This window comes from Oryctolagus cuniculus, chromosome 6 (assembly GCF_964237555.1).
Source record: "Oryctolagus cuniculus chromosome 6, mOryCun1.1, whole genome shotgun sequence".
NCBI classification, from domain to species: Eukaryota; Metazoa; Chordata; class Mammalia; order Lagomorpha; family Leporidae; genus Oryctolagus; species Oryctolagus cuniculus.
Window position 1 is genome coordinate 129185719 of NC_091437.1, and position 23452 is coordinate 129209170.

The 23452-nt window shown below is 37.1% G+C and overlaps 1 protein-coding gene across 44 annotated transcripts in view; it reads left to right on the plus strand.

Moving 5' to 3' along the window:
* Positions 1-23452, plus strand: part of RIMS2 (regulating synaptic membrane exocytosis 2) — a 701736-nt gene that overhangs the window by 440546 nt on the left and 237738 nt on the right. For 22 of the 44 annotated variants that reach the window (XM_070075383.1, XM_070075384.1, XM_070075385.1 and 19 more), the window contains 2 exons: positions 2219-2335; positions 17046-17111. In XM_070075383.1, the coding sequence (XP_069931484.1) occupies positions 2219-2335; positions 17046-17111 (183 nt within the window). The remainder of the gene's footprint in view (positions 1-2218; positions 2336-17045; positions 17112-23452) is intronic. The other 22 variants (XM_051844705.2, XM_051844715.2, XM_051844697.2 and 19 more) reach the window with 1 other exon arrangement.

Below are 23452 nucleotides of genomic sequence, written 5' to 3' on the forward strand. Positions count from 1 at the left end.
CTGTGGGCAGGGGGAAGCGTAGAAGGACCATGGACAACAAATATCAAAACATAGAAGGAATAGTTGTAGTTTTCTATAGTACAGGGGCAGAGGATAATGTAGTCACAATAACCTGTTACATTTTTTATGAAGAAGTAGAAGAGAGGATTGTTCCATTTCCAGTCCAGATCCAAGTTCTTGCCTAGTGTGCCTGAGAAGGCAGCCAAAGATGGCCTAGTATTTGGGCCCCTGCTATCCTCATGTAAGACCAGGATGGAGTTTCTGGCTCCTGGCTTCAGCCTGTCCTACAACTGGCTGCTGTGGCCATTTGGGAGTGAACAATGGATTGAAGATTTTCTTTTTCTGTCTCTCCTCTCTCTATTGCTCTTTGAAGTAAATGAATAAATGAAAACCTAATATAATGAAAAAAATTTAAAACTTATATGAGAAATATATGTTCTCTGCTATGGCCTGGGAAAGCAGTGGAGGATGGCTCAAGTGCTTGGGCCCCTGCACTCACATGGGAGACCTGGAGGAAGATCCTGGCTCCTGGCTTCAGATCAGCTCAGCTCCAGCCATTGCGGCCAATGGGGAGTGAACCAGCTGATGGAAGACTCTCTCTCTCTCTCTCTATCTCTCTCTCTCTCTACCTCTCTACCTCTCTACCTCTCCTTCTATCTCTGTAACTCTGACTTTCAAATAAATAAATAAATCTTTAAAAAAAATAGTTGGCCAAAGGTCAGCTTACAAAAATGATTAATAGCTAGCTAGAAAATATAATAAGACATAAAGCCGTATTCTCAAAAGAAACATAAAGTACAAATTAGCTAAAAATTTATGGCTCTTTTAAAAGAAAAATGTAAAATTCCTGATAAAGAGTAAAAGAGAAATATACCCTTTTCATGGGTAAAATGACTTAATGTGATAAAGAAATCGTTCTCCACAAATTAAATAATAAAGCTAATACAACATTAATCAAAGTTCAATATACAATTTTTAAAAACTTGACATCATTCTAAAATTTATATGGAGGGATAAAAAACACACAAATGATTAAATCAGTTTTGAAAAGGCAGAAGAAAATTTACCACCATTCCATAGTAATATATATATTGAATATCAGGTAATACTATATAAATATATAATTTGCATTTTAATTTATATAACTTTTGTGAGCTTAATATATGTTGATTAAGTTGGCCTCACAAGTTAATATGGAAATGATGGGTTGGAAGAAATAGGAAAGTTAGCTCACCAAGTGGAATAAAATTTTAAAAAATTGAATTTCTACTTTTTGTCCTGTATCTTGAGACACCATGGTCTTAATTACATTTTATCAGGCTGCTATGTCATGGTGGATGATGTAAGGGTTGAAGCAGAAGACAACTTAGGTGATTATAGTTACAGTATATTCAGGAAGATTATTGTTCTAGGATGCTCCCAAGGGAGATTGTGAGAAGTAGGCATAGTTTGAGTTGTTCTCTTCTACTGTAAGTTTTTCCAACCACCTAGGAGACACCTCACACATCCCCATTCCTATACCCTTGTAAAAAAGCATTGAACTCATTTTCTCCACACAAATCTACTCATACTCCTCCTGTACATTGTATCATTGAGTGTCACTAGTAGAGATCTGAGAGTCATCATTAATAACTTTGATATTCTTTTTTTTTTTAAAGATTTACTTATTTACTCAAAAGTCAGAGTTACACAGAGAGAGGAGAGGCAGAGAGAGAGAGAGGTCTTCCATCCTATGGCTCACTCCCCAGATGGCCACAATGGCTGGAGCTGGGCTGATCTGAAGCCAGGAACCAGGAGCTTCTTCCAGGTCTCCCACACGGGTGCAGGTGCCTAAGGAGTTGGGGCCATCTTCTACTGCTTTCCCAGGCCAGAGAGCTGGATCGGAAGTGCAGCAGCCAGGTCTCGAACTTGCGCCCATATGGGTTGCCGGTGCTTCAGGCCAGGGTGTTAACCCACTGCTCCACAGCGCTGGCCGCGATATTCTTTTTTTATCCCTGTTGATAATACTTAATTTAGGCCTTTTAATGTTGTGTTTCTATTATACTAGCAATCTCCTTGCTTAATGAAAGTCACACCATTAGCCACGGGTACACACAAAAAAAGGTTGACTCGACATTACAGTGGCTATCTTTTTCTACTCTCTTTTTTTAATAAACCTCATTTTCTACTGTATATTATCGTGGCTTACTAAGGTATTTAATGGATATTGCTGTTTTAGTCGGAATGTAGAACTGGGACTTCGAGGGACCCGCACAGCTAGTGGACATTATAATACAATTAGCCGAATGGATAGACATCGCGTCATGGATGACCACTATTCTTCAGATAGAGACAGGTAAATATGATTATATACTATTAGTCCTTATTATAGTTACTGTCTTCTGGAAGGTGTTACCATGAAATGTTTTTAGATATTCCTTTATCATAGTTTCTAAAACCACATTTTTCCATTATAGTGCCCACAATCTTTCTTAGGACTACAACATTGTTAAACACATACACACACACACACATACACACACATACACACACACACAACCTTTTCTTTTGTGAGGAAGAAACAAAAACATTTTGCTTTTGCAGTTGTGGTCCTTTTTAAAATCAAACTAGCAAGTGAATTTGCGCAAAAGATTATAATGACATTGGTAACAAAATTTTGAAGTTTTATTATTTTACCTTGTTCATAACCAATTATTACTTATAAAAATATTTTTCTGGGACAGTAGATTTTAGTCTTTTACATTCCTCAAGGAAATCAGTGTGCCTTTTCTTATATAGAAAGAGTCTAGCTTATTTAGGAAACAATTTATCATGATTCATGAAAGAGGTTTTTCCTCATGGCTTTCTGTAAACATTTTAAGCATCTTAAACAATCATGTTTGTTGATTGCTATATTTGGAAGCATTCTCTGAAGTTGCTTCACTAAATGTGACAAACTTGAAACTATTAGAATGCATTACATGAATTGCTACTATTTTTTTAAATTAAAGCATATCCATTCTAATTCATTACATATGAAATGAGTGCTATGATATTTTCTCCAAACTATCAAATGCATGTGAGATTAGGAGAGAAAGCTTAATTTATTGTTCAAAGAATATGATGATATAATGAGGGAATTCAGATGTCTTTTTTATGACTCCCAAACCAAGAACTTTGGAATGAAATTATGTGAAAAATTACTGTCAGTATAAATTTAGTTGTTGTGTCTAAATCAAGGGTATTATTCAGTGCATGCTTATAGTGTCTCTGTGTTTTAGTATGTTTCACCAAAAGAAGAGATAGACCCGATCTTAGTGTTCAGTAGTGTCAAAAAAGAATTGACTTTTGTGCTTGAATTCTAAAAAGAATTATGAAGTTATTAAATTAATATAAATGACAGTGTCACATTTTGAAGTAGTTTTTTTAATTAGCTGAAACTTTTCGTAGTGCTCTCCAATTTAGTGATAATTATAGACATGCTACCTATAAAAAGTGGTGCTTATCAAAAACAAAAATGATGAAAGAAGGATAACTATGTTATCAAGATTAGGAATTGGAGAAAGCAATGTTAGGTCAGTTGGTTATGTAAGCATTTTGATGAGCTTGGTCATATCTGGAAATTATTTATATTGCAAGTCATAAACTTCTTGTTCATTGAAGATTTGTTAGTGGGAATGATGGAAAAGTCAGATATGACTTTAAACTTCCTTAAACTTATATAAAGTTTTCTTCCAATGAAAAATAGATCTTTCATTTTCTCTGAAGACAAATGATTATGGTCCAAATTTTATAGAAAGGAATAGAATAAAATTAACCTTTATAACTGTACTCACAAACAAAACTAATTACTATCATATCAAACACATAATATTTTAAGAAATGAACATAGGTTTGGTAACAATGAAATTTGCTGTTAAAGTCTAGATGATTAATACTTATATTTGTTAATATAGTCATATCAGGGATATCCTGTGGCATGCATATTTATTTCTACTCAAATTTATGTCTATAATTGAAATATCTTTTTTTCTTTATGACATCAGTTAGGCAAAATGTTAAAACAATTTACCTCATTCATCTCTAAAAGTTTTAGGTAAATTAATCCATGTGGTTTCATTATTCTTTTAGAGTGTTGATTGCTGAATCACAATTACCCTTAATTCAGAGCTGTCTTATCCTTGTTCTTTTAGAAAAAAGTAAAACAGAAATTCATTTAAATAGAAATATAAAATAATTACTGGTATTATTTTTGATTGTTTTTGTAATAATTATTCACTAGATGAGGAATCAAAAGGTACACTATTATTCCTATATGTATCTATAATGTTATTAAGCAGTAGTTCCTTAATTTCTGTTGTACCATAACATTCTAAAAGATTTTCAGTAATAAAATCAGTGTGAAGGCATTATCACTTTAATGTACAATTTAGAAGCTAAGAATGCTCTAGAACTTTTTCAGTGAATTTTTTTGAATAGCATTTTATAGTCAATCAGCACCACTGATTAAAAAGCTCAACTGAGAATCTGCCTTGGAATAGTAAGTATAATTTAGGTATTTTAAGAGATATTCTGACTTTATTGTTAGTAAGAATATATGCATTTGAATAGACTAGTATATTATTCAATCACGTGATTTGGAATCAAGTGCTATTGGTTTTGAATTTAGGATTTTTAAATCTAGCTAAATGTAGTTTTATGAGAATTATTCTGATACTTGATTTCAATAATTATAATATTAATACCAACTTTATAAGATTGAGCCAGTGACTATAACTATATAGGATGTATTCAAAATACATGTGCTACCCTTAATATTTGGAAAGAATCTTTTGTTTTCCAAATAACTTACATTTAGACTGCACAGTCATTAAACAAAACAAACCAATAACCAAAATCAAAGAAATCAATCAATTGAAGAGTTTTTTAAAAAAAGTTTTATAGAGAATGTGGGATATGAGTTGTACCTTAAAAACTAGGGATGCATATTCAGAAGAAGAGCAAACATAAAGGAACAGAATATCTCTATATATCATAGAGACCCAGCATAAAGAATGAAGAATTGGGGATATGTGTGTTAGCAAATTGTGTGTGAATACAGTGGCTTTTTTTCCTTCATAACGTTTTTCCTTGTAATTTTTGTTTACCAAGAAACCTTTTAATACTTCATGCTTTTGATATATACAAATTTAGGACAATAGTGATTTTTCCCACCCTGTCATCTCTCCGGCTGGCAATCCTACCCTTCTTCCTCTTTCCTCTTCTATACCATTCTTATTTTTTAATTTTTTTTTTACTCCTAAGTTTACTACTCAGAAAGCTCCAAAAAAAGTAAAGATAGCTTAGGCTTTGCCATTGTTATCCTCCAATACTATGGAAAAAAATATTCTTGATACTGCTGTGATTGGAGGAAGTGTGGACACTGGAGGAAAATTCTGGTCAATAGGCGTGGCTGTGCCTGGCAGTGGGCATGTGTTTGTATCATTACCAGTGTACTTGACTGCTGTCCACAAAGCAGCGCTTCAGAAACTCAAGGCCTCTACTTTCCATCAAACTCTTCTTTTGTCACCTGCTCTCTAGGGCCCCAAGCTCCCTCTGTAGCATTTTTTTCTTTTCCTTAAGTAGTGTTTACATGAATGTCTTAACAGTTAAGCTTCATTAGATATTTATGTCTTAACATAAGTTCCTTTACTAGAGTCTTTGCATGTGTCTGACAGATGAAGGCAGGTTGAGTGGGTAAGAGGAGAGCAGATGATCAATGTAATGGAGAATCACCAAAAATAAATGTCCATTTCTGCTGTTTTAGTGTTCTTTTTTTTTTTTTTTTTTTTTTGACAGGCAGAGTGGACAGTGAGAGAGAGAGACAGAGAGAAAGGTCTTCCTTTTTGCCGTTGGTTCACCCTCCAATAGCCGCCGCGGCCAGCACGCTGTTGCCGGCGCACCGCGCTGATCCGATGCAGGAGCCAGGTACTTATCCTGGTCTCCCATGGGGTGCAGGGCCCAAGCACCTGGGCCATCCTCCACTGCACTCCCTGGCCACAGCAGAGAGCTGGCCTGGAAGAGGGGCAACCGGGACAGAATCTGGCGCCCCAACCGGGACTAGAACCCGGTGTGCCGGCGCCGCTAGGCGGAGGATTGGCCTAGTGAGCCGCGGCGCCGGCCTTAGTGTTCTTTTTTTTTAAACTTTTGTTTAATGAATATAAATTTCCAAAGTACAGCTTATGGATTACAATGGCTCCCCCCGCCACAACTTCCCTCCCACCCGCAACCCTCCCCTTTCCCACTCCCTCTCCCCTTCCATTCATATCAAGATTCATTTTCAATTCTCTTTATATACAGAAGATCAGTTTAGCATATATAAAATAAAGATTTCAACAGTTTGCATGCACACAGAAACATAAAGTGAAAAATACTGTTTGAGTACTAGTTATAGCATTAAATCACAATGTACAGCACATTAAGGACAGAGATCCTACATGAGGAGTAAGTGCACAGTGACTCCTGTTGTTGACTTAACAAATTGACACTCTTGTTTATGGCATCAGTAATCACCCTAGGCTCTTGTCATGAGCTGCCAAGGCTATGGAAGTCTTTTGAGTTCACCGACTCTGATCATATTTAGATAAGGTCGTAGTCACAGTGGAAGTTCTCTCCTCCCTTCAGAGAAAGGTACCTCCTTCTTTGATGACCTGTTCTTTCCACTGGGATCTCACTCGCGGAGATCTCCCCTGGTATGTTTCTAACTCTGCCGTTTGGGGCAAGTCAGCTTGAGCATGTCCCGAATTGCACATCTCTTCCCTCTCTTATTCCCTCTCTTATATAACAGCAATCACTTTTCAGTTAAGTTTCAACACCTAAGAATAACTGTGTATTATTTTTTAATTTTTAACAAGGATGCAGTTGCAATTAACTTTATGGCCCTAAGATAAACCCTATACTAAGTAAAGAGTTCAACAAATAGTATGAAAAAAAAAAAATAAACTGTTTCACAGTAGTCGTGACAAGGGCTGTTCAAAAACATTGCATCTCAAAGTGCCAGTTTCACTTCTATAGATTTTCTTTTATGTACTCTATAGTTACCACAGATCAGGGAGAACATATGATATTTGTCCCTTTGAGACTGGGTTATTTCACTAAGTATAAGGGTTTCCAGTTACATCCATTTTGTTGCAAAAGACAGGATTTCTTATTTTTTTTTACCATTATGTAGTATTCAATGGTGAACACATACCATAATTTCTTTGTCCAGTCTTCACTTCATAGACATCTGGGTTGATTCCATATTTTAGCTATTGTGGATTGACTTGCAATAAACATGGGGTACAGCTAACTCTTTCATATGCTCACTTCAGTTCCCTTGAGTAAATTCCCAGTGGTTGGATGGCTGGGGCATATGGTAGGTCTGTATTCAGATTGCTGAGATATCTCCATACTGTCTTCCACAATGGCTTTACTAGTTTACATTCCCACCAAGAGTATATTAGGATACCTTTTTCCCCACATCCTTGCCAGCATTTGTTGTTTGTTGATTTCTGTATAAAATCCATTCTAATTGGGGTAAGGTGAAATCACATGTGGTTTTGATTTGCATTTTCCTAATGGCTAATGATTCTTAGCATTTTTTCATGTATCTGCTTGCCATTTGAATTTCCTCTTTTGAAAAATGTCCATTTCTTAACTGGATTGTTTGTTGTTTTATTGTTGAGTTTCTTGAGCTCTGTATAGATTTTGGATATTGATCCTTTATCAGTTGCATAGTTTGCAAATATTTTCTCCCATTCTGTCTGTTGCCTCTTCACAATGTTGAGTGTTTCTTTTGTAGTGCAGAAGCTTCTCAATTTGATGTGATCTTATATGTTAATTTTGGCTTTGATTGCCTGTGCTTCAGGGTTCTTTTCCAAGAAGTCTTTGCCTATGCCAACATATTGCTGGTTTTCCCCAATATTCTCTAATGATTTGATGGTATTGGGTCATAGATTTAGGACTTTGATTCATTTTGAGTGGATTTTTGTGTAAGATGTTTGCTAGGAACCTTACTTCATATTTTTGCATGCAGAGATCCAGTTTTTGCAGCAGTATATGTTGAAGAGACTATCTTTGCTTCCGGGGATTGACTTTATTTCCTTTTTCAAAGATACTTGGTTGTAGATGTGTGGATTGATATCAGGAGTTTTTATTCAGTTCCAATGGACTTCCCATCTTGGTTTCTTTTTGCAGGTACCAGGCTGGATTTTTTTTTTTTTTTTTTTTTTTTGGACAGGCAGAGTTAGACAGTGAGAGAGAGAGACAGAGAGAAAGTTCTTCCTTTTTTCCATTGGTTCACCCTGCCAGTAGCTGCTGTGGCCTGTGCGCTGCGGCTGGTGCACCATGCTGATCTGAAGCCAGGAGCCAGGTGCTTCTCCTGGTCTCCCATGGGGTGCAGGGCCCAAGCACTTGGGCCATCCTCTACTGCATTCCTGGGCCACAGCAGAGAGCTGGCCTGGAAGAGGAGCAACCGGGACAGAATCCGGCAGCCCAACCGGGACTAGAACCTGGTGTGCTGGCACTGCAGACAGAGGATTAGCCTAGTGAGCCGCGGCGCTGGCCAAGGCTGTTTTGATTACAACTGCCCTGTAATATGTATGGAAATCTGGTACTGTGATGTTTCCCACTTTATTTTTGTTGTATAAGATTGATTTAGCTATTTGGGGTCTCTTGTTTCTATATGAATTTCAGCATTGTGTTTTCTAGATCTGAGAAGAATGTCCTTGGCATTTTGATTTATTGGAAATTGCACTGAATTTGTAAATTGCTTTTGGTAGTATGGACATTTTGATCATACTGATTCTTCCAATCCTAGAACATTGAAGATTCTTCCAATATTTGGCTTCTTTTATTTTTTTCTTTTGTGCTTCATAATATTTTTCATTGAAGTTACTGACATCCTGGGTTAAATTTATTCCAAGATATTTAAAGTTTTGTAGCTATTGTGAATGCAATTGATCTTAAAATTTCTTTTTCAGCCATGGCATTATCTGTGTTTACAAAGGCTATTGGTTTTTATATGTTGATTTTATATCCTGCCACTTTACCAAACTCTTATGCATTCCAGTACTCTCTTGGTGGAGTCTTTTGGATCCCCTATATATAAAATCATGTCATCTGAAAATGGGGATAGTTTGACTTCCTGCCTTCCAATTTGTATACCTTTGATTTCTTTTTCTTGCCTAATGTCTTTGGCTAAATCATCCAGTACTCTATTGAAAAGTAATGGTGAGATTGGGCTTCCTTGTTTGGTTTCAGATCTTTGGGGTAATGCTTCCAATATTTGCCCATTCAGTAAGACACTGGCTATGGTTTTGTCATAAATTGCTACAATTGTGTTGAGGAATATTCCCTCTAGACCCAATTTGCTTAAGGTTTTCATCATGAAAGGATGCTGTATTTTATCAGTGGCTTTCTCTGCATCTACTGAGATAATCATATGGTTTTGGTTCTTCAGTTTGTTGATGTGATGTATCACATTAATTGATTTGCAAATATTAAACCATCCCTACATACCAGGTATAAATCCCACATGGTGTGGGTGAATGATCTTTCTGATGTGTTGTTGGATTTGATTGGCTATTATTTTATTGAAGATTGTTACATCTATGTTCATCAGGGAATTTGTTCTATAGTTCTCTTTCTCTGTTGTATTTTTTTTAGTTTAGGTTGTATCTTTTTCTAGAGGGAATTTTGGAGGATTTTGAATAGCTTGAGAAGAATTGGAATTAATTCTTCTTTAAATGCCTGGTAGAATTCAACAGTAAAGCCAATGGGCTTTTCTTTGTTGGAATGGTCTTTATTATTGATTCAATCTCCATCTTGATGATTGGTCTGTAATGGTTTTCTGTATCTTCATGGTTCTATTTTGGTAGGTTGCATGTGTCTAGGAATCTATCCATTTGTTCTCAGTTTCCCAATTTGTTCACATACAGTTCTTTGTAGTAATTCCTAGTGATCTTTTATTTCTGTTTTATCTGTTTTTACTTCTTTCATCTCTGATTTTATTCATTTGGGTATTCTTCCTCTTTTTTTTTGGTTAGTTGAACCAATAGTATATCATTTTTTAATTTTTTTCAAAAAATCCAGCTCTTCATTTCACTAATCTTTTGTATTTTTTTGTTTCAATTTTGTTTATTCCCTAATTTTAAATATTTCTTTTCTCCTACTAATTTTGGGTTTTGTTGTTGTTTTTCTAGGTCCTTAAGATAAATTGATAGTTCATTTATTTTGTGCCTTTCCAATTTCTTGATGTAGTCACCAACTTCCCTCTTAACACTGCTTTTGGTGTATCCTGTAAGTTTAATATGTTGTATTGTCAGCTTCATTCATCTCTGGAAGTTTTTTTATTTCTCTTCTGATTTTTTTCTGTGACCCACTGTTCATTCAGGAGCATGTTGTTCAGTATCCATGTGTTTGCATATGTTCTAGAGATTCTTTTTTTTAATTAATTATTTATTTATTTGATAGACAGAATTTCAGAGAGAGAGAGAGAGAGGGAGGGAGGGAGGGAAGGAGGGAGGGAGAGAGAATCAGAGACAGAGACAGAGGTCTTTCATCCACTGGTTCACTCCCCAAATGCCTATAATGACCGGAGCTGGGCCATTCTGAAGCCAGGAGCCAGGAGTTTCTTCTGGCTCTTCCATGTGGCTGCAGGGGCCTAAATACTTGGACCATCCTCCACTGCTTTCCCAGGATCAGAAATAATGAGCTAGAACTGGAATTCTGGCACTATAGGCAGAGGCTTAAGCCACTATACCAGAGTGCTGGTCCTAGAGATTCTTGAATTGTTAATTGCCAGCTTCATTCCATTGTGATCAGAAAATATGCAGAATACAATGGCTTTTTCACTAACTGTATTGGATGAAAAATAATACTATTTGATTTTTTTCTTTAAAGATTTATCTATTTGAAAAGCAGGGTTCCAGAGAGAGAGGGAAACACACACACACACACACACACACACACAGAGGGAGAGAGAGAAGGAGAGGGAGAGGGAGAGGGAGAGAGAGACATCTTCCCTCCACTGGCTCACTCCCCAAATGTCCACAACAACCCAGATTGTGCCAGGCCAAAGCCAGGAGTCTGGAATTCTATCCTGGTGTTCCATGTTTGGCAGGGTTCCAAGTACTTGGTCCATCTTCAGTTACCTTACCAGGCACATTAGCAGGGAGCTGGATTGGAAGTGGAGCAACTGGGACTCAAACCAGTGTTCGTACATGGCAGTGCCGCTCAAGTCTCTGTGACACAATGCCATCCCTAACTACTTAATCTTAATTTACAGTACTTGTTTAAACTTGAGTGGCATAGGAAAATAGATTAATTTTCATATTCTATTTTGTGGGTAATATAAAAATAATTATATGTCAAAAAGGTTTTTTTAAAAAAATATTACTTATTTGAGAGGCAGAATTAGAGAAAGAGAGAGGGAAGGAGAGACAGAGAGAGAGAGAGAGAGAGAGAGAGATCATCCAGTCACTGATTCACTCCCAAAAAGGCAGCAATGCCTAGAGATGCCCCAATTTGAAATCAGGAACCAGGGGCTTCTTCCACATCTCCCACATAGGTGCAGGACCTCAAGCACTTGGACCATCCTCTGCTGCTTTCCCAGGTGCATTAGAGGTAGCTGGATTGGAAGTGGACCAGCCAGGACTTTACCCAGCAGCCATATAGGATGTCTGCACTGTAGGCGGCAGTTTATGTGGTATGCCACAATGCTGTTCTCCAAAAGGTGGTTTTTTTCAATATTTACTTATTTATTTTAAAGTCAGAGAGAGAAAGAGAGAGAGAGAGAGAATTTTCCATACACTGGTTCACTTCGGAGATAGCCACAACTACCAGGGCTGGGCTGGACTAAAACCTGGAGCCAGGAACTTCATCCGGGTCAACCACATGGGTGGCACAGGCCCAAACCCTTGTGCCGTCTTTTTTACTCAAGCACATCAACAGGGAACTGGATTGTAAGTGAAGCAGCTGGGACATGAACTGGTGCCCATATGGGATGTTGGTGTACCAGCTATATCACAAGAAACCAGCCTCATACGTCAAAATTTTATTGGATCTTTATTTCTCTACATATCTCACTCTGTTACATTAGTATAAATTCTACTTTATTCTGAAAATAAAATGAATTCTTTGTAGGTACTCCAGAAACCTGAGAACAGGGGGTATTTGTTAATGTAATGAGTTATCCAGACCTTTTTCATCAACCTCTGTTACCCTCATCTCCCTTTTGTGCTTTGTTTCTCTGGTAAAGGATGGGAATGAGTACAACAAGGAATATCATTTTCCTAGGCTAGACTGTATAACTTTAGTATTAAAAATACTTGTAAGAGCTTTCTGTTTACATAACTTAATTTACTATTAGAATAGAGTATTAAATAGTATTTTTTAAAGACTTATTTATTTGAAAGGCAGCGTGATAGAGAGGAAGAGCCAGGCAGAGACAAAGCTAGAACTAGAACTAGTGTTAGAGCTAGAGCTAGAGATATATAGATAGAGTAACCTAGGGCTCAAACTTGGATATAGGATGTGGGCATCCCAAGTGGCAGCTCAACACACTGTACCTCATTAGTAATATTTCTAAAAAAATATATATCAGAGATATCCTGCAGTTTGCATTTTTTGTTTATCACAGAAGCCAAATATATTGAGTACATTTATTTCCATGGAGTTTACTTTTAGCATTAAAAAAATTAACAGTAATAGATGATAAATTATTTTGTAAACTATTTCTCCTTTGCTTTCCATGAATATATTTATATTTTGTAAAGAAAAATGCCTTATTGTATGGATCTCTGGACACACTTCAAGCTATTTCTATAGTCCTTCTCAGGCAGTCAATTACCAAAGTATAACACACCCCCATTAAAGATAATGGTCTCTTTGATCCTTTCAGTCAGTTGTCAGTTGTGAAGGAGTCTCAGACTTGTCTCTGCAAATTTTAAATTGTAGAAAAAGTATGAAAAGAGGATTCTCTTTACAAAAATGATATAACATTACTTTCCAACAACATGTTTTAACATAATTAAGTTGTATTAAATATATCATGGGAACCATCAAGTGAACGAAATACTGATAGTACTGAAGACACAGAGAACCTTTTGAATTACTTTGGGGTTATTGGAAGCATCTTTCAAAAACTGCAGTATGGGATATTTTATTTTCTCTTTTTGCAGTCTTTTTTTGTGTGATTGATGGTTTTTAAAAGGGAACATTAAATCTAATTTAATATAGTGGATTGATCATTATGATTTTGTGTTGCCTTTAAATATTGTGTTACATAACTATCAAAGTGTGTCTCAAAATTAAATTACTAATCTAAGTCAGTTCTCTCAGTTGTAACATTTTTCGATCATGATTCTTAGACTATTCACCTTCACTTTTTTACTTTTTAAAATTTTGTGTATGTTTGTTTTCCATTTTTCTTTTATAATGAATAAATGCTCTGCTCAGGTTATTTTTAAAATTTTAAGCATATTTGACTAAATGCAGTTTTTATTATGCATAGTTATTGTCCAGTTTTTATGATGTCTATTAATTTTGGAAGAAAAATAAGTAAGCATGGTTCAATGAAGAAGTATAAAATGGTTAAAGGGATAAGAACTAAGGTGACTAGAGATGGAAAGAGAAATAAAACAAATTAATGCTTGATGAAAATGATTCTTGGTTAAAGTTTTCTTGGGATTTACAATGATAAAATTAATTACAAAACTCAGGAAAATATTACAATATATTTATATATGATATCATACGATATATATATGATAATATATATTTTATGATTCTACAAGTTTGAACAAACTTTGAATTTTACACCTTTTATGTTAATGTAAAGAAGTTTTCAGAGAAAAATCTATTCCTTTTAAAAGTATTTAACTGTTGGTTATTGTTTCTAATCTTTTTTTAAGTTTTTATTTAATATATATAAATTTACAAAGTGCAACTTTAGAATTGTAGCGGCTTTTTCTCCCACAACCTCCCTCCCACCTGCAATCTTCCTATCTCCCACTCCCTCTCCCATTCCATTCTTCATCAAGATTCATTTTCAATTATCTTTATATACAAAAGATCATCTTAGTATATACTAAGTAAAGATTTCAACAGACTGTACCCACACAGACACACAAGATATAGAGTACTGTTCGAGTAGTAGTTTTGCCATTAATTCTCATAGTACAACACATTAAGGACAGAGATCCTACATGGGGAGCAGGTGCACAGTGACTCCCGTTGTTGATTTAAGAATTGACACTCTTATTTATGACGTCAGTAATCACCCAAGGTTCTTGTCATGAGCTGCCAAGGCTATGGAAGCCTCTTGAGTTCACCAACTCTGATCTTATTTAGACAAGGCCATATCCAAGTGGAAGTTCCTTCCTCTCTTCAGAGAAAGGTGCCTCCTTCTCCGATGGCCCATTCTTTCCACTGAGATCTTTCATTCAGATGGTGATTTTTTTTTTTCTTAAACCAGTGTCTTGGCTTTCCATGCCTGAAATACTCTCATGGGCTCTTCAGCCAGATCCAAATGCCTTAAGGGCTGATTCTGAGGCCTGAGTGCTATTTAGGGCATTTGCCACTCTATGAGTCTGCTGTGTATCCTGTTTCCCCCATAGGATCATTCTCTCCCTTTTAATTCTGTCATTCATCATTTGCAGATACTGGTCTTATTTGTGTAATCTCTTTGACACTTAACCTATCTTTTTGATCAATTATGTACTTAAACTTATCACTTTAACAAGTAAGATGGCATTGGTATATGCCACCTTGATGGGATTGAATTGGAATCTCCTGGCACATTTCTAGCTCTACCATTGGAGGTAAGTCTGAGTGAGCATTTGCTGAACTGTATATCTCCTCCCTCTCTTATTCCCACTCTTATATTTAACAGAGATCACTTTCCAGTTAATTTTAAACACTTAAGGATAATTGTGTATTAATTAAAGAGTTCAACCAATGGTATTAAGTGGAACAAAACAAAAAAAAAATACTAAAAGGAACAAAATAGTATGTTGTTCCTTGACAGTCAAGACAAGGGCTGATCAAGTCATTGTTTCTCATAGTGTCCATTTCACTTCAACAGGTTTTCTTTTATGTGCTCAGTTGTCACCAATCAGGGAGAACATATGATATTTAGCCCTTTGGGACTGGCTTATTTCACTCAGCATGATGTTTTCCAGATTCCTCCATTTTGTTGCAAATGACTGGATTTCATTTTTTTTTTTACTGCTGTATAGTATTCTATAGAATACATATACAATAATTTCTTTAACCAGTCTTCTGGTAGGCCCAAGGGCATTTTGAATCCCACCCTCGGGATTGGCCAGATCCCATGGTCTCCCTGGCAGCCTGGGATCTACTGGAAATTGGGCAAAGTATCCCCTGTCCAAAACTTCAGTAGACGGATATGAGGTCAATCCTCAACAGGACCAAGCTAGCAGCTAGGACCTCTCCACAGCTGCTGGGAAGCTAAGCAGAGAACAGGGCCTACACGCGCACGACTTGGAATAACAGGTCCCTGTCTGGATGGTGAGGCTGGCCGGAGATTGCAGAGACTTGGCCAACCCAGAGGAGGGAGGGAAAGTAGGGGAGTAGTTACTTATAGTTGGTTGAGTGTGGTCCGCAGTCAGCCTGGGGCACCAGACAGTTTCAGGGAGCGAGGGGCCTTGAACCTGGAAAGGGGAGGCACGTACCCTCAGCTCCTGGGTTTTGGCACCATCTACAAGGTTTCTGGCAGGTAACAAATCTTCCCAGCCAGATGAATCAATTAATTCACAAGCTTTTATTGGGATTCTGCTCCCAGGCGAGGTTCATTGGTCCCAACAGAGCAGGGGCCAGGGAAGTCGTGTGTCAGAGGTTGGGAAGGCTCCTTTTGTAGATACAGGGCATGAGGGTAAAAGGTTGAGGCGGGTCTGATCCTCATTGGTTGACCTTTAGGCACCCATGGGGACTTTGACAAGGACTTTTCGTTCACGGAAGTGTGGGTGGGGACTCTCCATTCCTGGAAGTGTGGGCCTTCTCTCCTTGCGGATCCCAAAGCTACCATTATGTTTTTGGAAGGTTATTTCTTATGAAAAATAGCTCAGCTAATGAAGAGGGCACAAACACAAATATACAAGTGCCAAAAGTTGGAGCACCTGAATTATAGAAAATCAGATATTAATTGACACAAAGAGAGAAATAGATAGCAGCACAGTAACATCAGGGATTGTCAGCAACCCAAGTTGAGAGAGTCCAGGGTGCGTTTCCATTGTTCATTGAAACATGATTATCATCATTCAGATTAAGTGTTTTGGCATGAAAGATTTTAAGAAAATGGAAAAAATTTAAATTAATGCTATGGAAAGAAAAGATTCAACTACAAATATGAAAAAGTCAGGGTGCTGCTTTAATTCCTTATGGTATTCATAAGACATGAAATGTAGTCAATAATTATATAATAATAAATGTAATTAATGTATAACAAACTGCATGGAATATGGGTAACATTCAAATAAATGTAATAAATATGGTTAATAAATAATAAGTAAAACCAGCTCATTCTTTATTAAATGGAATTTTAAAACTCCTTAGAGTAACTTTTAATTATTAGTGATTAAAAAGAAAGTTATCTTATAAAATCTCCAAAGTGCTATAAGTATTAGAAATCACTTCTTATTTTTCTTAAACTTATTTTTATTTTATTCTTTTTTTCTTCCCACTTCTCCAAAAAATAGGAAAGCATCTGTATTCTATAACATTTTCTAAGTAGTTCTGATGATGTTTGAGTGATAGTTGTAGGGTTTTTATTTTGAAATACATTTTAAAAATCTAAGTGCTACATTTTTATTATATTTTATTTTAGATAATTTGGAGTATTTTAAGCTTTAGCACTGCCATATTACAGATGATACTGGGAGAGAGGGACAAACTTTTCAGTTGCAATTTTCTTTTGCTTGCTTACTACCTGCTTATCTTTTTGAACTTCACTTTTAAAATTAAACTATACCTTTCCACTTCTTTCCTGAGCCTCATTTATATTCTTGTTTCTGCCATGCTTGCAGTCATTTTCTTACTCTACCTTGCTCCAGATACAGTCAGACCATTGAACATCATCACAGGGATGGCAGGTATATTTTTCTTACGTGAGTCTGTTTGTAGAATTGCATGCTACCTGTCTTTGATATGATATATTTCATTTTTATTCTCATGTATTTGTATGTTATTAATTAAATATAGAAATAGTACCCTTATAAAATAGCCTAAAATAAAACATACAAAAGTTATTTAATTGTAAGAGGCTGTCAAAATTACAGCTTCTCTTTGATGAATGAAATGATAATTTTGATTATCTTAAAAATTTAGTTCACCAGAAGTTACAATTAGCTCTTTATTATTTAGAAGGATAGAATAAAAGTTTTTTTTTTTTTTTAATTCAGTTTAGTTGACTCTCTGCCTTTCTCACAGAGTTCATGATTAGATATTTAGTCAGAACTGGTTGATTTGTACATGTCTTAACAACCTGCTTAGAAGAAGAATTGCTGTTTAAAATACGTCAGTTAAACTGATTTGTTGATTGTTTCCTCGTCAAGTGTAACAGGATTATTGTCTTTGGTAATAGTTGATGATCCTGAATCTGTGAATACTGGGCCTCTGGGAAATCCCTGTTCATTTCTGAATGAATCATAGATGGTACAGTTCCAATAATTTAAAGAAACATAATTTAATTTTTAAAATTTATTATACTTATTTTAAAAACAGAGTGGGGTGGAGAAGAATCTTAGACCTGCTTGTTCACTCCCTAAATGTCCACAACTGCTGCCTCAGGCTAAATCCAGGTGCCAAAAACTCAATCTGGGTCTCCCACATGGGTCTCAGGGACCCAACTGCCAGAATCATCACCTGCTGTCTCCCAGGGTGTGCATTAGCAGGATTCTGGAATCAGGAGCAGAGCCATGGCTCAAACACAGGGACTCTGATATGGGATGTAGGTGTCCCAAGTGGTATCTTAACTCCTTAAGTCATTCCAAGTAATATAATTTGCTATGGAGGGAAATACCAATTACTTGTCATTATTACTTGTCATTATTAGAAAGGAGTATTGGCTGGCACCGTGGCTCACTAGGCTAATCTTCCACCTTGTGGCGCCGGCACACTGGGTTCTAGTCCCAGTCGGGGTGCCGGATTCTGTCCCGGTTGCCCCTCTTCCAGGCCAGCTCTCTGCTGTGGCCAGGGAGTGCAGTGGAAGATGGCCCAAGTACTTGGGCCCTGCACCCCATGGGAGACCAGGAGAAGCGCCTGGCTCCTGCCACTCTGCCTGTCTAAAAAAAAAAAAAAAAAAGAAAAAGAAAAAAAAAGAGAAAGAAAGAAAGGAAGGGAAGAAGAGAAAAGAAAGAAAGAAAGGAGTATTAACTAGAAACAAAAACAGAAGAAAATATGTGATATTCATAAAGTTCTCAAGGATATGTAGCATTTGAGATTTTAGCCAGTTCTATGAGGATATATTTAGACCCTTTAGGCAGAGAATTGAATGATGTGATAATGTAATATCATTGTTTAAGATAAGGAATCATAGTGCAGATTAGAAATCATGCACTATATTTAATGGCTCTGAATGTCGTTTCAAAGTGATTTGAAGTGATGTGTGGCTTTATTTATCTTTATTAAATGAGTTAATTACACTACTTGGGAAAACAACTCTTTTTTTTTCTGAGTAACTGATAAAGCAGAAAATATAAAAAAGTTATCACGTGCAAACTAATGAAAAGGAAAAACACAAATGATTTGCTTCATTCTCCAAGAGCTAAAACTCAAGCTGAACTGTAAAAGTGGTTTAACACTGTCTCCTAAGTGATCATTTTTCCTCCTCCTGTTTATTTTTGCTTTATTTATAGTCTGATTTAAAATAATCAGATTCAAGTTGATTAATTTTAGTTATGTAACAACCTGATGGGATGGAGAACAACCTTTTAAGAGATTGTGTCTATGGTTTAATATTCTTAGACATTTTATTTTCTTATAACTTAAGTGCAATAAAGTATGCCTTTTATGTTAAAAGAAAGAATTGATAGTATAGAAAAAAATTAAAAACTAATGATTAAAACCCTAAGGATTGAATTCATGTGGATAAATATGAAAGAAAATATGAGGTGACCTACAATTCATTCCTATAATTCACGTAATGTAATATCTTTCAGTAAGTGTAACTGAAATTTAGTGCCTTCCAGTTTATTATATGTTAGGGGTTATTGCTATATCTAATTTTCTTTTGCATTTTTTGAGTTTTTTTTTGTTATTTTGCATCAATTCTAAATAATCCTACTGTTTAATTATTATGTCTTTTACTGTTACTGTATATGACATTATTTTTTGTTGTAATGATTATATATGTTTCTTAAAAAACATGAAAAATTACATACTTGTATCCTCACTTAGATGAGGCTTTTTGTAAGGTGGTGTCATGCACAAATGAGATATTACTTTTTATAGTCTTATTCTATTTACTTAGGTATCTCTTCATTAAAATCTTATATTTCTTTTGGTTTTTTTTATGGTTTTAGTTTTCAACAAGTAGATTGTCTTCTACATGTTACTTTGTTTTCCAGTTCATTAGTGCAGATAGAAAGAGTTTTTGAACAGCCCTAGATTGCCCATTAATTTCATACTCTCATTCAAATTCTCAGCCTCAGCCTAATTGGCCTATTTCTTTCTTTCTTTCTTTCTTTTTTTTTTTTTTTTTTTTTTGACAGGCAGAGTTAGACAGTGAGAGAGAAAGACAGAGAGAAAGGTCTTCCTTCTGTTGATTCACCCCCCAAAATGGCCACTACGGCTGGCGCTCTGCGCTGATCCAAAGCCAGGAGCCAGGTGCTTCCTCCTGGTCTCCCATGCAGGTGCAGGGCCCAAGCGCTTGGGCCATCCACCACTGCACTCCTGGGCCACAGCAGAGAGCTGGACTGGAAGAGGGGCAACCGGGACAGAATCCAGTGCCCCAACCAGGACTAGAACCTGGTGTGCTGGCGCCGCAGGCAGAGGATTACTAATTGGCCTATTTCAAAAGGAACATTTATGAATTGCATTTCTGTGTCATGATTTTGTTTGTGTCAGGAAACAAGATCATTAATGGTTATATTTTTTATATTTAATATTTTAAAATATGACATAGGCAAATCTGTATCAGAAAACAAGCTATCATATAGCTAACTGTAAGATTTGCTATGTACCTTTATGCTTATGTAGTATTTCATATGTATTAAGGCATTTACTGTTGTCTAGGACATTGGAAACACATGAGGACTTGATATACATCTAATGCATACCTATCTCTGTACAATTTGGGTGGAATTTTCAAGAATTCTCTTCTTATTTATTTATTTTTTATTTTTTTATTTTTTTTTTAACAGCCAGAGTGGACAGTGAGAGAGAGAGAGAGAAAGAGAGAGAAAGGTCTTCCTTTGCCGTTGGTTCACCCTCCAATGGCCGCTGCGGCTGGTGCGCTGCGGCCGGTGCACCGCGCTGATCTGATGGCAGGAGCCAGGTACTTCCCCTGGTCTCCCATGGGGTGCAGGGCCCAAGGACTTGGGCCATCCTCCACTGCACTCCCTGGCCACAGCAGAGAGCTGGCCTGGAAGAGGGGCAACCAGGACAGAATCTGGTGCCCCGACCAGGACTAGAACCCGGTGTGCCGGCGCCACAAGGCGGAGTATTAGCCTAGTGAGCCGCGGCGCCGGCCTCTCTTCTTATTTATTTAAGAAGATGAGACAGAGAGAGCAAGAGCGAGAGTGAGCACTTCCATTTGCTGATTCTTTCCCCAAATGCCCCCAATGGCCAGGTTGAAGGTAGGAGCTAGGAACACATTCCACTTAAGCCATCACCACCTCCTACTAGGGTCTGCATTAATAGGACACTGGCGTCAGGAGCCAGAGCTGGCAATACTGGCAAGCTCCTCTGATATGGAACATGGGTGTGCCAACTGGCATCCTAACTGCTCAGCTAAATGCCTGCCCTTGTTATTTTTAAAAATATTTTCTTTCATCATTATAATTTTGATCCATACAAAAGAGTGTGTTTATGTGTAAAAGCATAATAATAAAATGAGCATCCATTAAATCTACTACCCAAACTAAGATCCAGAACATTTGGTTACATGACTTTCTAAATTTCTTAAAACCTTATTTTGCTGTTTTAAAAATATGAGATTAGCTTATGTGTTCTGAGATACCTTCTGTCCCTCACATTCTGTTTGTATATTATATATACATATTCTGTGTACTATGTTGCATTTTTTGTATATTGTGATGCATAATATTTGACATCCATACCTTCTTCTGTATTTCCACTCCACTACTGTTAGCGCCATTTCCTGTTCTATTGCTTTCTGTGTACTACTGCTGGATGAATCTTCCTAACTCATTACTTGAAAATTACATTTATTCAGAAACATTTGATTACTCTTTATGAAAATAAAGCCTAGCTTAAACCTCTGAAGTAGGCATTTAAGATCTTCATAAATGGACTCCAATCCAATTTTCTTTTATAAAATAAAGTATTATTTACTCATTTGAAAATGATAGGGAAAGGGAATGGGAGAAGGGGAAGGAGAGAGGGAGGGAGAGAGAGAGAGACAGAGAGTGCACGAGTACAATATCGAGAGAGCTTCCTTCCACTGATCCACTCCCCAAATGCTGGTAACACCTGTGGCTAAGCCAGGCCCAAGCCAAGAGCCAGGAACTTCCATCCAGGTCTCCCATGTGGCTGACAGGGACCCAAGTATTTGGACTATCATTCTCTTCCTTCTCAGGCACACTGGCAGGAACTCAAGTGAAACAGAGAGGCTGGGACTCCAACGTGTACTCCAGTTTGGGGTGTCAGCTTCCCAAAAGGCGCTGTCACCTGCTGTGCCACGATGTGTGCCCTGAAGCTAATCTTCTAACTAGCATGTTGGCACTTTCCTGTCTATTATTTCTAACATTTCCATTTGACTATTTCTGATAGTCCATCATCAGTCTATCTGTTTATATTTCCCTATTTGTTCATGCAAGTTGTCTGTCTTTTCAATGAGTCTTTAGCATAGTAAGTATAGTTTTAAATTTTTTAAATTTAATTTTAATTAATTTAATTTCTATATTTGATAGTTCCAACGTCTGTGTCATCTCTGAGTCTGCTTCTGGTGCACTGTCTTTTTGAGCCTTATTTTTCTTGCTTTTTTTGGTGTTTCCTATAATTTATTTTATTTTATTTTTTATTTTTTATTTTTTGACAGGCAGAGTGGACAGTGAGAGAGAGAGACAGAGAGAAAGGTCTTCCTTTTGCTGTTGGTTCACCCTCCAATGGCCGCTGCGGCCAGCGCGCTGCGGCCGGTGCACCGCGCTGATCCGATGCCAGGAGCCAGGAGCCAGGTGCTTTTCCTGGTCTCCCATGGGGTGCAGGGCCCAAGCACCTGGGCCATCCTCCACTGCACTCCCTGGCCACAGCAGAGAGCTGGCCTGGAAGAGGGGCAACCGGGACAGAATCCGGCGCCCCAACCGGGACTAGAACCCCGTGTGCCGGCGCCGCTAGGCGGAGGATTAGCCTAGTGAGCCGCGGCGCCGGCCTCCTATAATTTTTTAAAAGATTTGTTTATTTATTTGAAAGGTGGAGTTACAGAAAAGGAAATCAGAGGTAGAGAGAGAAGTCTTCCATCTGCTGGTTCACTCTCCAAAAGGCCTCAATGGCCAGGGCTATGCCATACCAAAGCCAGGAACCAGGGGCTTCTTCCACATCTTCCACATGGGTGCAGGACCTCAAGCACTTGGGCCATCCTCTGCTGCTTTCCCAGGTGCATTAGCCAGAAGCTGGATCAGAAATAAAACAACCAGGACTCAAACCAGCACCCATATGGATTGTTGGAACTGAATGCAGCAGGTTAACCTGCTAAACCACAGCACTGGCCCTAGTCCAAAATTTTTTTTATTGAATGTTGTATATCATGTCACCATTAGTGCCTGAGGCAGATAGAATTTATACCTGAAAATGAACACCTTTTGTTCTGTTAATTGTGCAGATAGTTAAATGTATATTTGGAGGGATTAGTCATTGTGACTGGTACCTTTGAGTGTTTGATTGGTACTGGCATTATGAAGTGGCAGCTATGGATAACAGCAGTATATAAAAGGAATTTTCATTACACCAGTTCCACCATACCTGTAAAGGTAGCAAAACAAAGAAAGGTGAGAACTGTCCAAAGTTTATCAGTAGGCCTGTTATTGACTATAATACTCAGATTTTTTTTAATCAGGACCTCACTTCATCACATGTACTCATATAATATAATAGCAGTTTACAATTCTTACCTTTGGAGATGAATCTTTAAATGTTTGTTATCTTATGGAGTCATTTAGGATCTGAGAAAGAGTAAGCAAGACTGTCATCTTTGTGGAATTACTTGAATTTCTTGCAGTGAACAAAACATTATTAAATGCTAACATCCATTTTA